General features: G+C 50.0%; 1 protein-coding gene across 1 annotated transcript in view; it reads left to right on the top strand.

The window, feature by feature from the left end:
• The first annotated feature begins 310 nt into the window (after nt 1-310).
• Nucleotides 311-18,235, top strand: part of LOC123634760 (potassium voltage-gated channel subfamily D member 3-like) — a 31,637-nt gene continuing 13,712 nt past the window's right edge. Inside the window, exons 1-5 of the mRNA XM_045546493.1 lie at nt 311-383; nt 1,843-2,097; nt 13,445-13,527; nt 14,247-14,323; nt 15,679-15,855. Of these exons, the coding sequence (XP_045402449.1) occupies nt 311-383; nt 1,843-2,097; nt 13,445-13,527; nt 14,247-14,323; nt 15,679-15,855 (665 nt within the window). The remainder of the gene's footprint in view (nt 384-1,842; nt 2,098-13,444; nt 13,528-14,246; nt 14,324-15,678; nt 15,856-18,235) is intronic.

Here is an 18,235-nt window from a genome sequence, read left to right as displayed (position 1 = left end):
GAGCCTAAATTCTCTAGGCCCCAAGCTCTCAAAGAAAATTGCTAATGTTACTCACCTATTCCCAGTGAGTAACATCTCTCCAGGGGAAGTTTAAAATAGAACTTTAGTCATAACTTAATGGAGCCAATTGATTTTTAAAAATAATTAAGCCTTAGTCTCATGTAGGCGAGTCTGACTATGGGTGCTAATGGGAGAGAGCAGGGGCACAGACAGTCCCTGCCCTACAAGCGGGTGATTCTAAGGGTGCATTTGACTTGGGAATTCAATGAGCCGTGTCCACCCAGGGACCTGGAAGTTCATACTCAGACATATGGAGCGACTCACCCTGCCACCCTTCCGTCAGCCACCCCTTAGCCGGTCCCCCGAGCCAAACCTCGTACCAGGTAGGAGAGGGACGGACGGCTCACAGATGACCTAGTCCTCGTCCATTCAGCATGTTTCTTGAGCCGGGCACTGTCAGCATTTCCCGGTTTGGGTAGCAAGCGGTAAAAATATATCAACTTTCATATTTGTGTAGTATTTTTCTGGTTTTGTCTAAATTCCTTGACCTCTCCTATCCATTTTATCTGCACTATAACACGATGAACCGAGGCCGTATGAATAAAACACCGAGCCCAGGACCTGGCATGTCATTGCCCCCCACTCAGCATCAGTCCTCTTTTCTCCCCTGCACAGGTAACGCAGGGATCGCGGAGCCTGTGGAGCAAACGAGGAAAGTAAAGCACAGACAGGAAGATGACTCGCTGAGCTCACGTGTCCAGACAGGGACAGAACCAGGACCTCCCCGCAAATCACACTGTTCGGACCCCCCTCCCCATACTCAGCGGTTTTATACAGATAACATCTAATGAAATGGAATATTGACCGCGGTGTTGGGGAGATGCCACAGCAGCTAGGCGTGTGTCAGCCTGCCTGAGGCCCCGCAGCTAGTGAGGTGACAGGCAGAGGCTAGAGGGACTGTACATCCCCAGACCAATTATTTTAGCTCACGGTTATTGGCCTCCTTTTACAGCTGCCGCAGCCCCTCGCAACAAAAACCCCAATTTGTTGGACCCCCAGGGAGAGTTCCTGCTCTTTGCCCTCCTCCCCCCCAAAAAGAAAACAGACTCTGGAAAAAAGATGGCCAAGTTTTACACTTATTTTATGCTACTTAGTGGAGTGCTCCTTTGCCTTTTCCGTTATTAAAGCCTTGGGCTGACAGCTGCAAACCAGCTCCCTGGGGTCCTGGGAGGCTACTCCATCCTCAGCCTTCACAGACATGTCTGTAAGAAACACTGAATTTGCTGTTAGCTCCAGGGCTGGAGAGAGGCATTTTCCACCTCCCTGGGCTCAACTAATTGGCTATAGATTCTCACTGAGAAGAGGAGGAGTAAGCACTCAGACACCTGCCCTCTCTCCAGCCAGGATGGGAGCGTGGCGAGAAGGTCAGGATGTGTCAGCCTGTGCCCAGTGTGGGCTCCGGGGTGCAGCCTTTGGGCAAACTGGGTGGATGGAGCCCAGAGCACGGCTTCTTCCTCTGCCCCTGAGGGTCCCAGCAACCGGGGCCTCTTTCGCAAACTGTTCTGTCCCAGCATGAGGGATCTGCCCTCTGCCAGCTAGCTGAGGGCCCATTCTATAGGACCAAGAACTGAAAGAGAATAGTCTCTGGGTCCACTCACCTAACCCAGCCCCATATCAGAAGAAGGGAAATAAGACCCAGAGGGGAAAAGATGTAGAACCGCTCACCCAGTTTTTTCTAGATGGAGCCCCTCTAGATTTGTCTAGCCCCTCTAGACAAATAGATTCAGGAGGCCCCTCACACGCTGACCCCTTGGTCATCTCCTGATCCCTGATTGTTGGCAGACAAGAGCTGGAGCAGGTCATCCATCTCTGACCTCAGTAATATCCTGTCCGCACTGGGCGATGCTGGACTAGGAAGCTGCTTCTTGCTTGAAATTTCCGGTGCTGCTTTTGGAGCCCAGGAGGGGGCTATAAAACCATTTGGCTGGTCCAGATATCAATCAGTGAATGAAGAGGGCCCTAGAGCAGGCTGGGCAGAGCGAGGAGCCAGCAAGAGGAACTATGTCTCCCTGGAGCTAGTGAACATCCCGAGGGCAGGTTGCGGACCCTGTTTTGATCACTTCTGAGTCCCCAGCACTCGGCCCAGTGCCTGACATGCAAAGGCCGTCAATTAATATTGTTTTAATCCTTGATCAAATGAGTAGGTTGGTGCACACATGTGCATGCAAACAAATGCACACAGAAGAACTGTGACACAGTTTTTCCAAGTCTAGAAAAATAATTTTCTAATGTTGAAACAGAACCTGTAAGGCCAGGGCATTGGATTCTGTAGTCTCCTTGGGCTCTTAATGATCAAAACACAACTACCACCACTTCTCCCTGCCACCTGCACAAAGCCTCCTCCCTGGTGCTGCCCCACCTTCTACAGCAGCCCAGCCCCCACCCACATACCCTGCTTAGCTCCTCCGCCTGCCTTGCTCCACCTCAACACAGCCCAGCAGCCAAGCTTCCAAAGCTTCTCTCTTCTCTCTCTCTCTCTTTCTCTCTCTCTCTCTCTCTCTCTCTCTCTCTCTCTCTCTCTATCCCTCCCTCCCAGAGCCAATTCCAGTCCTTCTACCTTACACTTTAGGCCTGTTGAAGGAGAGAAAGGCCATTGATCCTGCTTCTGGCTGGGGGTCTGAGGTGACCCAGACAGGATTCTTCAGGGCATCCCTGTCCTTCTTGCTTTAGTGTTTGGAAATGAAGGGCAGACACTTAAAGTCAACATGCAGGAGGCATCTCTGGCAAGGCCTACCTGTGGTTCTCCAAGTCCTTGGACAGCCGGGGGCTGCAGAGCAGAAGTACTTCTTGCAGAGGTGACGTCTTCTCTTGGACACAGGGACTTTGTTGGTCTTGGCAATCTCTAGCCACTCACATTCACCAGCTCTGCTCATCAGAGTTTCCAGAATGAGCGCGATGAGGAGCTCTGATGGCAGAGGGATCCCATATGTTCTCCCTGTCTACCCTGAACCCTGCTGCCCTTAGTCAGCAGTTGCCTTGCCCCCGACTGACTGGGGAACAGGGTCAGGAAAAAGACCATATTTTGAAATTCAACTGACCTCTTTTCCTATGGACCTCTGAAAAGGAAGCCCTTGCATTTACACATCGTCCTGGCACACAGGTGGAATGGGTTTGTGGACCAGGAAACACTTGACCAAGAAACATAAGTTTTGGGAGTAACTTTAGCTCTTGCATTCATTGATCTCAAGAAATAAATGAGTTCCCTTCAGTACAAATAAACCAGGGACAAAGGTGCTGAGAAAACTCAGACTAATGGAGTGATGGATGTCAGGCCAAATAAATCAGGAAAGGTTTTGTGGAAGAAGAAATGTTTTCTTAGAACCTGAAAGTGGAAAAAGAATGGAAGTAACATTTGTTGCGTTGTTACTTCTATATGCTAGGCATTGTACAAGGCACATGTGTTTTCTTGTTTGTTTCTGTGTGCTGCATTCTGGCTAGTGCCTTCTAACCTGCAGTGCACTAATTTTCTCTTCAGCTGTGTTTAAACCCATCCATTGAGGACCTAATTTTGTTTGCTGTGCTTTTTAGTCCTATAATTTCTATTTGGATTTTTTTCAAAATTGCAAGGTCGCTTTTTAGTTTCTCTTCCCTAACAAAATTTTCAAGCTTGCCTTTTATTTCTTTGAATTATAAACATAGTTGTCTGTGTCTGATAATCCCAATACAGTCATACTTCACTTAATGATGCGGATATGTTCTAAGAAATGCATCATTAGGCAATTTCATCATTGTACAAACATCATGGCTAGATGGTATAGCCTACTACACACCTAGGCTACATGGTATAGCCTCTTGCTCCTAGGGTACAAACCTGTACAGCGTGTTACTGTACTGAATACTGTAGGCAATTATAACAAAAAGGTAAGTATCTGTGTATCTAGACATATCTAAACATAGAAAAAGTACAGTAAAAATACGGTATTATAGTCTTACGGGATCATCATTATATATGCTCTCATCATTGACTGAAACATCCTTATGTGATGCGTGACTGTATTTCAGTTCCTTGTGGGTCTCTTTTTATTATCATTTCTTCTGGTTCCCACTCATAATGTCTTCTTTCCTTGTATGCTTTGTTGTTTTTGACTCTGTTGGTCAATGTATTTGATTTCACCTCTTTTCTTTTCTTTTCTATATAGAGATGGAATCTTGCTCTTGCTCAGGCTAGTCTTGAACTCCTAAGACTAGCCTGCAATGGGAGGGGACATTTACTCCTAGTTCATCTTTACCCTGAGGGTGAAGCCCTTCAGGACCCCAACTTTGATTGTGGAGAGAGTATATATCCAGGCTTCCCACCTTGGAGGGCAGTGAGGAATCTGCAAAAACCACAGCTCCTTTTTTGGCACTGTTACTTCTGTATTAATGTCTTTTTAAAGGCAAGAGTGGTGTTGAGTACTAGATTACCTCTCTAAATTCTCACTTCCTCGGAGATATGGCCCCATGATTCCTCATTACTTTGTTACTTCTTTGATGATTTTAAGAAAATGTTTGTTATATTTCATCCAGCTTTTTACATTGTGCTCAGCAGAATGGTTTATTCAAATTGCTTAGCTTTCTGTTACTGGAAGTAGATGTCCCTTCTCTCATTTTTCCTCACAGCCACCAAATAAAGTGAGTAGATATGAATATTCTCATTTTACAGATGAGAAAATGGGAGTTAGAGGTTGTGCTTTTTAGTTCTAGAATTTCTATATTTGGATTTTTTCAAAATTGCTAGGTCACTCTGTAGTTTCTATTCCCTATCAAAAGTTAGAGATTTTATCCAGATCTTACTCAGAGGACTTGAGTGTTGAATCAAGATTGTTCTGAGCGCAAAGCCCACAATTTCCCACTACAGCACGTTTCGGAATGGAAAGGAGGAGCAGAGGAGCTCCTTAGAGTGTCCATGAAGGACAAGTGCGGGACAGCCAAGGGAGGCGGGGGAGCTGTGAGTAGATGCATCCACAGGAGCAGAGCTTCCACGTCACAAAGAATGTCCCCAAAGGGAAATGGCAGGCCATGCTGAGCAGGTGCTGCCCACTGGTGTGTTGAAAGAGATGTGCCCCCTGGAGTGACCCTGGTCTTGGGGAGACAGGTGTCCCCCCTGGAGCTGGCGGCAGGTGAGCACCCAGGCAGCTGGGAGCCCATGTCAGAGCAGAGCGTGCCTCCCGGGAGACACGAGCCGGTGGCTTGGTGGAAGGACCTTGGAGGAAGGCCAGACTGAGGGTTTGGGATTTGGCCTGATGGGAACTACAACGCCCTTTCTAACCTCATATTCCCTCCTGCCCTCCTTATCCTCTCCCTGCCACCAGGAAATGACCCAACAGCCTCTCCAGAATACCTGGGTCCCAGACTTCTGAGTTTAGGAAAACATAAACGCATTCTGTACTTCCTTTTCCCCCCCACAAGCCGATCACCACCTTTTCACAGCATTGGTGGGAGAATTTCCTTCAGGTGTTTCCCCCCAGGCCTGGTGGACAGCAGCCTCCAGCCCTCCACGCTCCTACCTCCTCGCTCAAAGCTTCTTCTCAAGGAAAGTTGGCGTCTTCCCTAAAGTTTAAGGTCTCTGCTGAGCCAAGCTCTTTTAAAGGGAGTTGATTTACGCGTCTCTAGGAATTTTTTGGGGGGGACTTGGTAATATTTCTAAGATGAATTTTCATACCATCCACACAGGAGGCTCATTAAAACGCACAGGGTATGTGTTAGCCTGACTGTGACAGGCTCAGTGAGGACCCCACCAGCTGGGAGACCGAGAGAGGGCAGACTGGCAGTACGTTCAGGCCTCGGGCAAGGACAGGGGGACAAGGCTGGCACTAGGCGCTTGCCCACCTGGGCTGTGGCGCCGGGGCTTTGGCTGGCCCTGTTCCTCCCCACGGTGTCCCCACGTGCCCCGACCGGTGGACTGGGCTGAGATGTGTGCGTTCTCTTCTTGTGGATTTTCTTACTTTTTTTTCCCTGTTGGGGTTGGTGTTTCACTGAGATTAATGGTCAACTGAGTCATTTTAAAGGGGCCTTTTGACAAAGAGAAAGCAAATAAATTAGCCCTGCCTGTCAGCCGAGGCTGCCCTTTCCTGCATGCCACCCAGCTCTGCTTTGTAGCCAAGAAGGCCTCTGTCCTTTATTTGAGCCACCCGTCACCCTGAAGCAGGCTGGGAGTGTGTCCCCGTGCGCCCCCCCTGCACCATCAGCCACACACACAAGGCCCTTGAGGGGCCCAAGGCAGGAGGGGGGCAGTTCATGGGGCAGGGAGGTGGGGAAAGGCTGTGAGCTTTGGAGGAGCCTTGGCCTGTCCGTGCCCAGCTGTCCTAGGTGCGACCTTCCTCCCTCACTGAAGGCCAGTAGCTGAGAGCCTGGGCTCTGGGGCAGGCTGCCTGGGCTCCAGTCCCAGCTCTACTGTCAGCTCCATGATTTGGCGATCGTTCCTTAACCTCTCTGAGCCTTAGCTTCTTAATCTGCAAAATGGGGATAGTCAACAGAACTCATCTCCTGGGCTTGTTAGGAGAATTAAATAAGCTAATACTTAAATTAATATATTAATTAAATTAATCAAATTACTACTTTAATTAATACTTAATTAAATAAGATAATACAAAACACCTGGACCAGTGCCCGGCACATCGTAGGCTTTCGTGTATTATGATTACTCCTACTCTCCCAGCGGTGGAGCAGAGCACCCTGCCCCATGCCCTTCACTTGGAGGGCAGTTGTATTTCCTACAGAGGCTGCCACTGGGACTGCCAAGGAAGCCATGCGGAGGCGTGCAACTGACCCCGGCATGCTCCCTTCCCTGCACACGGCAGCCATGCTGGGCCCAGCACATGGAAGGTTAATTGAAGGGCAGAGGGCAGAAATATTACAAAAGGAGGGTTGAGAGCAAAGAGGCTGCACTACAACATAACACGTGTGCAGTCGCATCAGGGTTTGGGGGAGGCTGGCAGCTGGGCCCCTGCTAGCCCCGTAGCAACCCCCAAGCCCACCTGCCTCCTTTCTGCCTGCGTGAGAATCTAAATGACATTAAATATTGACCAACAAGGAGTGCATGCTGCCAGGACTGACGGAGGGCTCTGATTACCCAGGAAACAGGGGAGTCCTTGGCCACAGCATCGCCCTGTCACTTTGGTGGCAGCAGGAAGGTGAGGGCAGAGCAAGGGCAGATGCCAAGGGCGTGGGGAATGTGAAAGGAGGCCTCGGTCCACAGGGAAGGGGCTGGCAGCTTCTGCCAAGCGGTCGTTGCCACCCACCCTGTTTTAAGCTCTATCACAGAGAGGATATAAAGTAGCGTAAGACTCAGCCCCGCCCTTGAGAAGCGGGAGTCCAGTTGGTAAGATGAGTCCCCCACAAATGAAAATGTTAAAGAAGCTGCAAGGGATTTTTTGCAGGGCTGTTTGTCATATGTGCAAAATGAGCAGGGGCCTCAGGAGGGGGTTGGAGTAGAGGGTTCTCTTCTAACTCGTTTTTTGTTTTGTTTTTGCTTTACTGTTTATTACGGCCAATTTCAAGCATATACAAAAGTGAGAGGATGATAAATGAAGCCCCACGTGCCCACCTGCCTGCCTTCCACATGTTGCCCCTCCTGTTTCTCCTCGCTTGCCCTTTTATCTTTTCTCCTGGAGTATTTTAAAGTGAAATTCCACACATGTGTCATTTCACTCATAAATACTTCAGTAGGCATGAACCAGATGATTTTTTAAGGTTTCGTCCAGCTGTGACCTGGTGTGAGCGGATGTGCGAGGGTGGGTGTCGGAGGGTTTCTCGGAAGGGGTGAGGAGAAAGTGCTGTGTCCATGTGGGGGCTTGGTATATGTGAAGACACGCACACACACGCACACACATGCACACACACGCACTCACACGCACACACACGCATACACACAACCTGCAGCCCTGATTGCCCCAAAACTGCTCCTACTGATCCTGGCAGATGTCAGCCCAGGCAGAGCTGGGGAACAGCTTGGATGTGGGGGTCTGAAAGAGGCAGAGACAGAAAGAGAATGAGATCAACATCTGTTTATTCATAAAATACGTAATGAAATTCTGTTACGTGGCAGCGCAGTGGAGAAGCAGACGTGACCCAGGCAGACAAAGCCCAGGCGGTCACGGGCTCACAGTGGGGCTGGGGGAGGCCAGAGAGCAAACGGGCTGGTTAGCACAGCGAGAGGATGCTGTACTGGGGTGTTGCACCAGAGAGCTTCTCACCCAGAACCGCAGGACAAGAATAGAAAAAGGGCAAAGACCCAGAGAACCAGAGGCTAAAGATCTAAAGAGGCCGGGGCTCCTGTCCCCTCCAGGCAGGTGTCAGGCGAGATCCCTGCTGAGGACTGCAGGAGCAGCCGCCGCACCCGGGCGGCCTCGGGTGGGGTCGGGCGAGCCGGAGTGCAGCACACAGCTCCATTTCCACCTTCCAAAGCAAAAGAAATACTTCGGGGGGATTATCAAGGCTCAGTGGAATTTACTGAGCTGAATCAAACCAAACCCAGAAGTGCTGAGCCTGGGGCTGGTAGCTTCAAGGTATGCAAGGATTCTTGTGGCTTTTCCACAGCTCGGTGGAAGCAATAAATTGGCCCCAGGCCCTGGGGCAGGGTTTTAGGTACCTGAGATGAGCTTAGAGGTAGTAGTGCTGGGACCTGGGAACTTAGTCCTGCTACGGGCTCTAAGGGAAGCCTGCCTTAGAAATAAGGACTGAATTTAGTCCACCCCCTAACAGTGTCCTTTAACAGCCCGCTCTGTGTCCAGTATTGCATGGTGCTGACGTCATACGGAAGTAAAGACCCTATCTTCAGGGTGGTGACATTAGGTTTACGATGCACCTCCTGAGTGCCTAGCACTGTGCCAGGCCTGCTGTCATGAAGCTAACCCTCCGGTGAGTAGAGAGACACAAATCAGGCGTCGTGTCCGTGCTGCACTGCGGGGTCTGTGAGTGCACAGTAACCGTTCCCTCAGGGAGACATTGGTCCTGGGTTGGCAGCTGAAGGAGCTGAGGCTTAGGGATCTAAGTCACCGCGCTGAAGTCACACAACTAGGGAGAGAAAGCAGCAGACTCGCGGTCCAGGGCCTTCTGACTCCAGAGCCTCCATGCTTTGTATGACACCGCATTGTCCCAGCTTAGGGCCTGCCAGGGAACAGGGCTCAGGCAAGTGTGAAACAGCCACCAAAAGTGCAGCCCAGTGAGATGAGGAGCCAGGCAGTGCCTTAGGGTCTTGGAGGAGGGCTGTCGCGCTGGCAGAGGGACAGATGTACTCTGGAGTCCCCCGGGGAGAGCCAGGACTTGAAGGTGCATGGCACAGGTAAACTGACGATTTGTGCGGCCTGGCGAGGGCCAGGGCCTGCGTTGTTTCATGCAGAAGAGTAACTAAGCTCTGTCTGCCACTCCACAGTTCATGAAGTGCTTTTACAGACTTGACTTTTATAACAACCCTGCCAGGTAGGTTATTGCTGTTCCATTGCTCAGATGACTAAACTGAGGCCCAGGAGGCTTGTGATGGCCTGAGGTCTCTCAGTGGGGAGCGGGAGAGCAAGGAGTTCCGGGCAGGTCTGTGACACCAAAGCCTGTGAGTGCCCTGGGGGGCAGAGCTGAGGCTGAGGCTGCCAGAAAGTGGATTCCTGCACCACATGGGGGCCGGGCCTGCCCGGAAGACCCTTTAGAACCCTGTAAGAGACTGAGACTTAATGGAAGAGGGGGAACTTCTGGTCTTCAGAGGATGGGGCTGGGTGACAGGGGGAGAGAGGACACCTGAGATGGCAAAGGGCAGTACTGGAGCAGCACGGGGGTAGGAGTGCCAGATAAGATTCGGGGGGATGGTAGTGGAGAGCTGAGCTCTGAAGAGTGGGGACACCTGGTGGCCATGTTTAAGGTCAAGGGGTCAAATCACTCAGCACTCAATCTGGCCTGGCAGAGGCTAAAACTCCTCTCATCCCTATGTCCTGCTTCTTCCACCTCCTGTCACTACCTCGGCCACCATCCCAGCTGGAGCCCCGAGGACGGACTGAGAGGTGTGCTGGCAGAGGTCTGCATCAGCAACAAAGACTGTCCGCAAGAGTCTGTCTGGCTTCCCAGCCCAGCTTCTGCGTTCTAGCTCCCTGTCACCTCCATGGGCTTTGACCTTGACACTTCATTGCCTCTGGAGACCCTGGCCAGCCCTGCCTCTGGTGCACAGACTGCATGCAACCCTTTCCACGCCCCCCAAGTGCCCAGCCCTCCCTTCTACAGCGTGCGCCCACTTTGGCACTGACCAGGGTTTGTCATGGCTGCCGCTCCACTGTAGAGTTGGGGCAGATCACCCCTTTCTGAGGCATGCTTGCCGGCCCAGGGTGGCAGAAGGCCGAGAAGCTGCCCCCGGGGGGAGGCCGTCGTGTAAACATACGGAGACAGAGAAGCAGATGGCGCAGGCCTGAGGGACAAGGGCTCTGAGGGAGCAGTATGGCTTGGCCAGACACACATGCTGCTCCTCGTGTCTCTTTCTTGTCAACCCTGCTCCCAAGAGCGTGGAGAGATAAATGGGGAGGAGCTTCCTGGGGTCTGAGATTGGGGAGAATGGTCTCAGGAAGGCCCAGTTCCCAGAAGTGCTTGAAGACTGGGGCCAGGGCTTTGGACCTGTGAGGGTGGCTCCCGCCCCACCCCCAGCGGTGCCCCAGGTCAGGGCACGTGCCCTCTTCAGAGCTGAGGGGCTTGTCCCCAGGCCGGGGCGAGTGACTTCACAGCCTCTGGGGCCTCGGCCCTTCTACTTCTCCCTCTGTGGTACAAAGGCCCTTGCAGACCACGCCTGAGCAGGCCCCCCACAGGGCGGGGAACAAGCGACTGGATATCTAGGGAGTGTCACCCTAGGTAGCCACATCCCAGTCTTCATCTCAGTGTCTCCCCACTGACAGGAGGCCAGTGGCGAACTTGGCCACATCTCCTTTCTGGTTTTTATCTGCCGGTGGCTGGCTGGCACTCACTGTCCTTCCCTGTCCTGTTTGAATGTGGCTTTGCTGTCTGTGTCCTGCTGTGTGCTCACCCTCTCTGTACCCTGGGAAGGGGGGAGCTTGGCTGGAGACGTGCTCAGAGGCTGCCCCACCTCCCCAGCCGGAGCGCACCCCAGGGTGCTCCCCTCCACCCCCACGGTGAGTCAGTCACCAAGTCCAGCGGGTCCTGCTTCCTAAATAGTACACATCTGCCCCTCCTTCCTGTCCCCACTGCCACTACCTTGATTCAGGCCTCATCCCTTCCTGCCTGGACTGGTGCAGTAGCCTCCTAACTGGGCCCTGCCTTTGCTCATCCCCATCCAGTCCTGCCACCACACTGCTTTCAGGGTGATCTTTCAAACATGAATATTTGACATGTTACTCCTCCACTTAAACCCCTTCATTGGCTCCCCAGTGCTTTCAGGAGGAAGTTCAAATTCCTTGGACTAACCCAGAAGGACCTTCATGTGGCTGCCTCTCCAGCCTCATCTCCCACCTACCTTTACTCCAGCCAGTCATTTCTCATGGTCCCTTCACAGCTCAGAAATCAGCCTGTGCCACCGTCTCCAGATCTTCTGATCACCTCCCGTTTGATTTAGAGGTCCCGCCTCCTGTGTGCTCATACAGGACCCTGCATACATCCTTCTCGTAGCACTGTGTCATTGGACTGTCAGCAGGGTTTACTTTTCTGTCTTCCCTATGATGTCATAAGCTCCTTGAGGGCAGAGGACCTGCCTGTTTAGCTTCGTATTCCCAGCACCTAACAAAGTACCAGGCACAAGGTAAACACCCAGCAGACGTTTGATGAATCAATGAATCCAGAGGAATAGGGTGGAAAACTGTGGGCCAGTGCATATGCCCGTGTGTGTGTGTGTGTGTGTGTGTGTGTGTGCGCGCGTGTGGAGTGAACGCAGTGGGCACGGCATCCATCTGGACGGCTCCCCCACCCAATTTATGACCTTGTCCCAGTTTCCTCTTACGTGCAATGGCTGGTCTGAGGCTGGTTGCTACACCCCTTTCCTCTGACATTCTACAGGTCTGCAGATCTGTGACCTGTGAAGAGAGGATGGTTTAGAGTAGTGGTTCTCAAAGTGTGGTCCCCAGATCCAGATCACCAACATCACTGTCACCTAGGAACTTAGTTAGAATTCAGAGTCTCATGTCTCGCTCCAGAGTTACGGAATCAGAAATCTGAGCCTGGGGCCCAGCAATCTATGTTTTAACAAGCCTTCCGGGCAATCCTGATGCACACTAAAGTTTGAGAACCACTGGTTTGGAAGAACATCTTTGTCACCCAGCACAACTGAGGTGGCAAGACAAGGAGATTATGGCAACAGACCCAAGAGTGGTGAAGAGCTCTTGGCCAGGAGTCTGCAGCTATGACTGGCCATGACTCTGCAGGGCAGCAGAGCACCAGGGCAATGGCCTGGAGGGGTCATGCACCCCTACTCCCAGGACTGGCAGAGCCCAGAAACATCTCTCAGAGAGCCTCCCAGCAGGGTCTCTGGGCTCACACCACTTTGACAGTTTCTCCATTGTCTTGAGGCTGTTCTTTCTAATGTGGATTAGCCAGGCCCTTTGGCTCATTTCTCTCTTCCTACAGCAGGGCGTAGTGAGAAGGAGCCCTGACTTGGATAAGCTGATGATCCTGAGCACGTTACTTAACCTCACTGAGCTTTCAGTTTCCTCCTCTCAAAAATGGAGTTAATAGAATTACCCCTTCACCAACCTATTAACTCCATTTTTGAGAGGAGGAAACTGAAGCTCAGTGAGGTTAAGTAACATGCTCAAATAGAAGGAAAAAGTTCTAGTGTTCAGTAGTGCAACAGGGCAACTATAGTTAACAGTAATTTATTATATTTCAGAATAGCTGGAAGTTTTCAAAGGCTCCCAACATAAAGCAATGATAAATGTTTCAGGTGAATCATGTCCCAATTACCCTGATTTGATCATTATATGTTATATGCTTGTATCAAAATATAACATGTACTCCATGAATATGTACAATTATTATATATCAATAAAAAAAATAAAAATTTTAAAAAATGGAGTTAATAATACCACATAAGGTTGTTGCAAAGATTGAATGGCCCATATTGATGCTAAATTAAAATAAACTATAGTCCGGGTCAATCCTAGCACTCTGGGAGGCCAAAGTGGGAGAATGGCTTGAGCTCAGGGGTTTGAGACCAGCCTGAGCAAGAGTGAGATGCCCTCTCTACAAAAATAGAAAAATTAGCTGGGTGCAGTGGTGTGTGCTTATAGTCCCAGCTATTCAGGAGGCCGAGGCAGGAGGGTCACTTGAGCCCAGGAGTTTGAGGTTGCAGTGAGCTATGATGATGCCACTGCACTCTACCCAGGGCAACTGAATGAGTAATAAATAAACTATTACTGAACTGTCACTGTGATTCTTACTAGATTGCCCTGCTCTGAGCCTCATATCTCCCCTCTGGGTCTACCTCCAGCTGGGGTCTTCAGAGGAACTTCAAGGTTCCAAAATGCCAACCATCCTTTTGGCTCCTGGCTCACGCTGGGGCACACTTTGCAGGTGAGCCCAAGAGAGCACCTAGCTGCAGGGACACGAGCAGAGGTGTGTGTTGGGGGGCACGTGTGGTAGAAAGGAGGGGAGGTGTGGAGCTTCAATCTCATTTCCCAAGTCCCTCACCCTGAGAATCGGCAGCATAGAGCTGGTTACTTGCAGAACTATGGCGAGGCTGCTGCCCTACATCTATTCACCCTGAAGTTTCCTCCTCCCTGGCTCTCTAACAGGACTGCTGCCTACCATGTTGGTTCCTCAGGGGCCATAGCTTTGGGCCAATGTAACTAGTAGTTATGTGTAGGGACTTTAGAATCAAAGAGACCTGGTCCATGTCCCAGTTCTGCATCTGGCCAACCAAGTGACCTTGGGCATATTGCTTAACCACTCTGTGCCTCAGTTTCCTTATCTGTAAAATGAGGATAATAATATTATCTACTCTCAGGGTTGTGGGGAGGAGCAAATGAAATAATGCATGTGCAGCACCTGACACACTGTAAGAGTTAAAAAAAAACAAAAGTTACAGCAGTTGTGCTTCGCGGGAGATGATCTGAACATGAAAAGAGGCTGCAGGTGTTTCAGCCCAGGCTGGTGTTTTTGGTGTCCTCCAGGGAGGTCTGCCATTGTCCTTGCCCCTGGACATGGACAGCCACGAGCTCTGAGTCCCTGGGACTCACTGTGGTGGCCCAGCCTGCTCTGAGAACTCTCCTCACCCTGACCCCACCCAACAGGACAGCTTCTGTGTCCAGTCCCGTCCCCAACACCGGGGACCCCGGGAAGCCAGGTTTGGGGCACCCCAGTGGAGAAGGTGGGTGCGGGCGGGGGTGTGGCAATGAGCCTAAGACGTCCCTCTCGCAGGAACTCACCAAGGATGTGTCTCTTCAGTTGAGCTACCAGCAGCGGGGCCCTAAATGGACTGTGCCCTGGTCTCCAGTAAAGAACAGACTTCCCCCCAGACAGGAGCCTCAGGCAGAATCAGACCAGGGAGCGAGGCTTGCACTTATCTCTTGGCACCTGGAGGAGGAGATGAAGGGAGCAATTAATTGTACAAGGCGGGTGGTTTGTGCAGCTTAAGTTCAGATAAAAAGTTTAATTATCCCTAAGCCCTAATACAAATTAATTAGCCTTCCATATTAGGAGGGTAAGCTTCCCTGCGCCTGCCTCAGCCCAGACATTACTGTGGATTGCGGAGGGCTTGCTGGGAGGGAAGGAGCCAGAGAGGCATGGAGTCCCCAAGCCACCCTGCTCAGGGCAGACGCCTGCCTCCCGGCCCCACAGCTCACCCGTGCCTGGGATGTCACCTCCAGGAAGGGCTTTCTTGTCACTTACTATCCCCACACACAAAGCTAGGATGGGGTGGGGAGGGGAGTCCTAATTTGCATGCATGGAGGAAGACGAAAAGGAAATAAGGCTATGGGTTTAAATTTTTTTTCTAGGCCATGACTGTTTCTGTTTTTTCTTTTCTTCCTCCTCTCTTTCTTCAAAATTCCACAGAGAAAATAGGCCGTAGATGCCATTAGGACTGAGAGACTCACCAAGAGCTCCCCACCTCCGAGCTCCTGCCCAGGTGGGCCCCAGGGTCATTGTGCTCACAATTAGTGGCTGTTTAGTGAGTGTTTACTGTGTGACAGGCATGTAGTCTTTGCAACAACATTGAGTTAATTACCCATTAACTCATACATTCAGCAAACATTTATTGAAGTGCTTTGAGCAGGGAAATGACGTGCATGGGTTTGCATTTTAAGAATATGCTTCTTTGTGAATTAAAAGGGAACAAGAGTGGAAGTGAAAAGTCCAGTTAGGAGGATTTTGCAGAAGTCCAGTCTAGAAATAATGGTGGTCTGGGTGCAGGGTTTATTTAATAAACACTTATAAAGCTCTTAACTGTGTGCCAGGTTGAGCACTTTTACAAATAGTATCTCATTTAATCCCTGACAACAACCCTGTGAGGTAGGTACTATTATGTTATCTATGCCAGGAAACTAAAGACAGAGAAGTTAAGTATCATGCTCAGAGTCACCCAGCTAACAAGTGGCAGAGCCAGGATTTGCCCTGAGTAGTCTGGCACTCAGAGTCCACACTTTTAACCACAGTGCTATACTCCTGCCACTGAGGCAGGGGAGATGGAGAGCAGTGGGTGAGTTCCAGCGGATTTCTCCACAGCCAGCCCTTCCCCAGCACCCCCTACTCCGCCCACCCCACCAGGGAGCAGGACGTGAAGGACAGAACAGGGGTGATGGAGGACAACCTGGGCTCCAGCCCCAGTACTTCTGCCTGTTACTGCCTGAGTGACCTTGAACAAGTTACTGTCCTCTCTGGACTTAGCTCCTCATCCCTAAAGTGGGTTAACCCTACCTGGCAGGGTGGGCTGTTGCGAGACCCACTGATGCAGATAAAGCTCCTAGCACGGGCTCTAGTACATCGTTCCCTTCCACTCCTCCAGTCCCCATCCCCCCTTCTTCAGGCCAAATGTCCTCGTTCCTTTGATTGTTTCCCTTCAGAGGATTTCCAGACAATTCACCATCCTGGCCTTCCTTCTCTGGACATGACCCAGTTAATTAATGTCCTGTACAATATGTAGTGCTCAGAACTCAACACAGCAGCCTAGAAAGGGTCTGCATCAGGGAGCAGTATGGCCACTCCAGACACAGTACTCCTGTCAATCCAGCCTCGTGGCATGTAGGGTTTTAGCAGCCTCGTTACACTGGTGGCCCATGTGGAAGTGAAATTCCCCAGTGGTGTTTAGTGTAGACTCCTTTGAGCCAGGTCTCTCCCATGAGCTATACAAGTCATTGATTACTTGAATCAAAATGCTGGTGTTGTAATTTATCTTTGTTAAAATTAATCTGGTTGGTTTCACCCATGAATAAAACTTGTTAAAATCCTTTTGACTCCTAATGACCCCAATTCACAGTAGCTCTGTCATATAGAAATTTGAAGAACTTACTTTAAAACAATTGGCAGTAGCAGCCTTCTCCTCCTCCTCCTCCTCGTCATCGTCATAGAATCCAAATGAAAGAAGGTTAAGCAAAAATAGTCATTTGTTAGTAGGCAGAGTCAACGAAAGGATGAAACGACTAATCCACAGGAAAGTCAAGGTTAAAGCTGGTCCTCAGTAAGCATTAGAACAGGAACTCAAACTCCATCATTTCCCATCTGTCATCTGTCTCTACGCACCAGCCTTCTTCCTTCCTAACGGCATGGCTTTGCCCATGGCAGAAAGCATGGCTGCCAACAGCTCCAGAGCATTGCTTGTTGCAGCTTCAACTTCTTTGAAAGAGATTGGTCTGTTCCCAAACATAAAATCCAGGGAATGGGAAAAGGCACTCCACATCACTAGCCATTAGGAAAATCCAAATCAAAACCACGGTGAGATATCACTCCACACCCACCAGGGTAGCTATAGTCAATAAACAATGTTGTCTTAGATAAGGAGAAATTGGACCCCTCGCTCACTGCTGGTGGGAATGTGAAATGGAACAGACACTTTGGAAACCAGTTTGGCAGTTCCTCATATGGTTAAACACAGTCACCTATGACTCCTAGAGAAAAGAAAACATATGTCCACACGAAAGCTTGTACACAAATGTTCACAGCAGCACTGTTCATAATAGCTCGAATGTGGAAACATCCCAAACGTCATCAACTAATGAATGAATGGACACCATGTGGTATGTCCATACAACGTAATATTACACAGCCATAAGAAGGCATGAAACACTGAGGCATGCTATGACATGGGTGAACCTTGCAAACATCATGCTAAGTGAAAGAAATCAGACACAAAAAGCCACATATATGATTCCATTTATATGAAATGTCCAAACTAGGGAAACCTATAGGGACAGAAAGTAGATTAGCGGTTGCCTAGGACGGAGGACAGAGGGTCGGGTATGGAATGGTCACTGACTGACTGCTAATGGGTGCAAGGTTTCTTTTAGGGGTCATGAAAGTGTTCTAAAATTAGACTGGTGATGGAAGCACAGTTCCGTAAATACACTAAACACCACTGAAAGGTACAATCTAAATGGTTATATTGCATGGTGCCTAAATTGTATCTCAATAAAGTTTTTAAAAAAATAAATCAAGGAAAGGAACACATTGACCCAGCTTGGGTCAGATGCCCTATTTTGAACTTAGTAACTGGGACTAGTGGGAGTGGGGGTGTCGGGGAAGGTTTCTAGGACTATGGCAGCTCCTACGTGGGGTAGGGTGTCAGCAGACAAAACAGCAGGTACCCACCACAGTGGCTATTTCTAGAGAATTTACAGTTACACAAACACTGAATTAAGTGTTTCTTCTGAATTATTAAGTATGGCAACAAGACTGGGGATAGAAAACCCATTTTATAGATGATAAAGGCTCGCGTTAAATAAACTGCCCGTGGTCACTTAACTATTTGGCAAGTGCTGTGGGGCTAGGGTTCAAACCCAGGTCTGAAGCCAGCGTCCTCTCTCAATTATTAGGCCATGCTGCCTCCCTCTGGCTTTATAAAAAATGTTGAAAATACTGGAACATACCACTGGAGACCTAACTTGAGATCCATTCTTTATTTCATTTACTTATCTGCTCTTTCACTAAAGGAGACCCCTCTCACATGAAAACCATGAACTTGCTTTTCTGGCATAGGACCACTGTCGGTAATCTTTGGGAAGTGCCAGAAGACTGAAGATGGTTGTTCCACTCCTGCTAACCACGTTGCTACCCACCCCGCACTCCT

This window comes from Lemur catta, chromosome 3 (genome assembly GCF_020740605.2).
Source record: "Lemur catta isolate mLemCat1 chromosome 3, mLemCat1.pri, whole genome shotgun sequence".
Classification (NCBI taxonomy): domain Eukaryota; kingdom Metazoa; phylum Chordata; class Mammalia; order Primates; family Lemuridae; genus Lemur; species Lemur catta.
The sequence above is the reverse complement of the archived record's forward strand: the minus strand, read 5'-3'. Positions and strand labels throughout refer to the sequence as shown.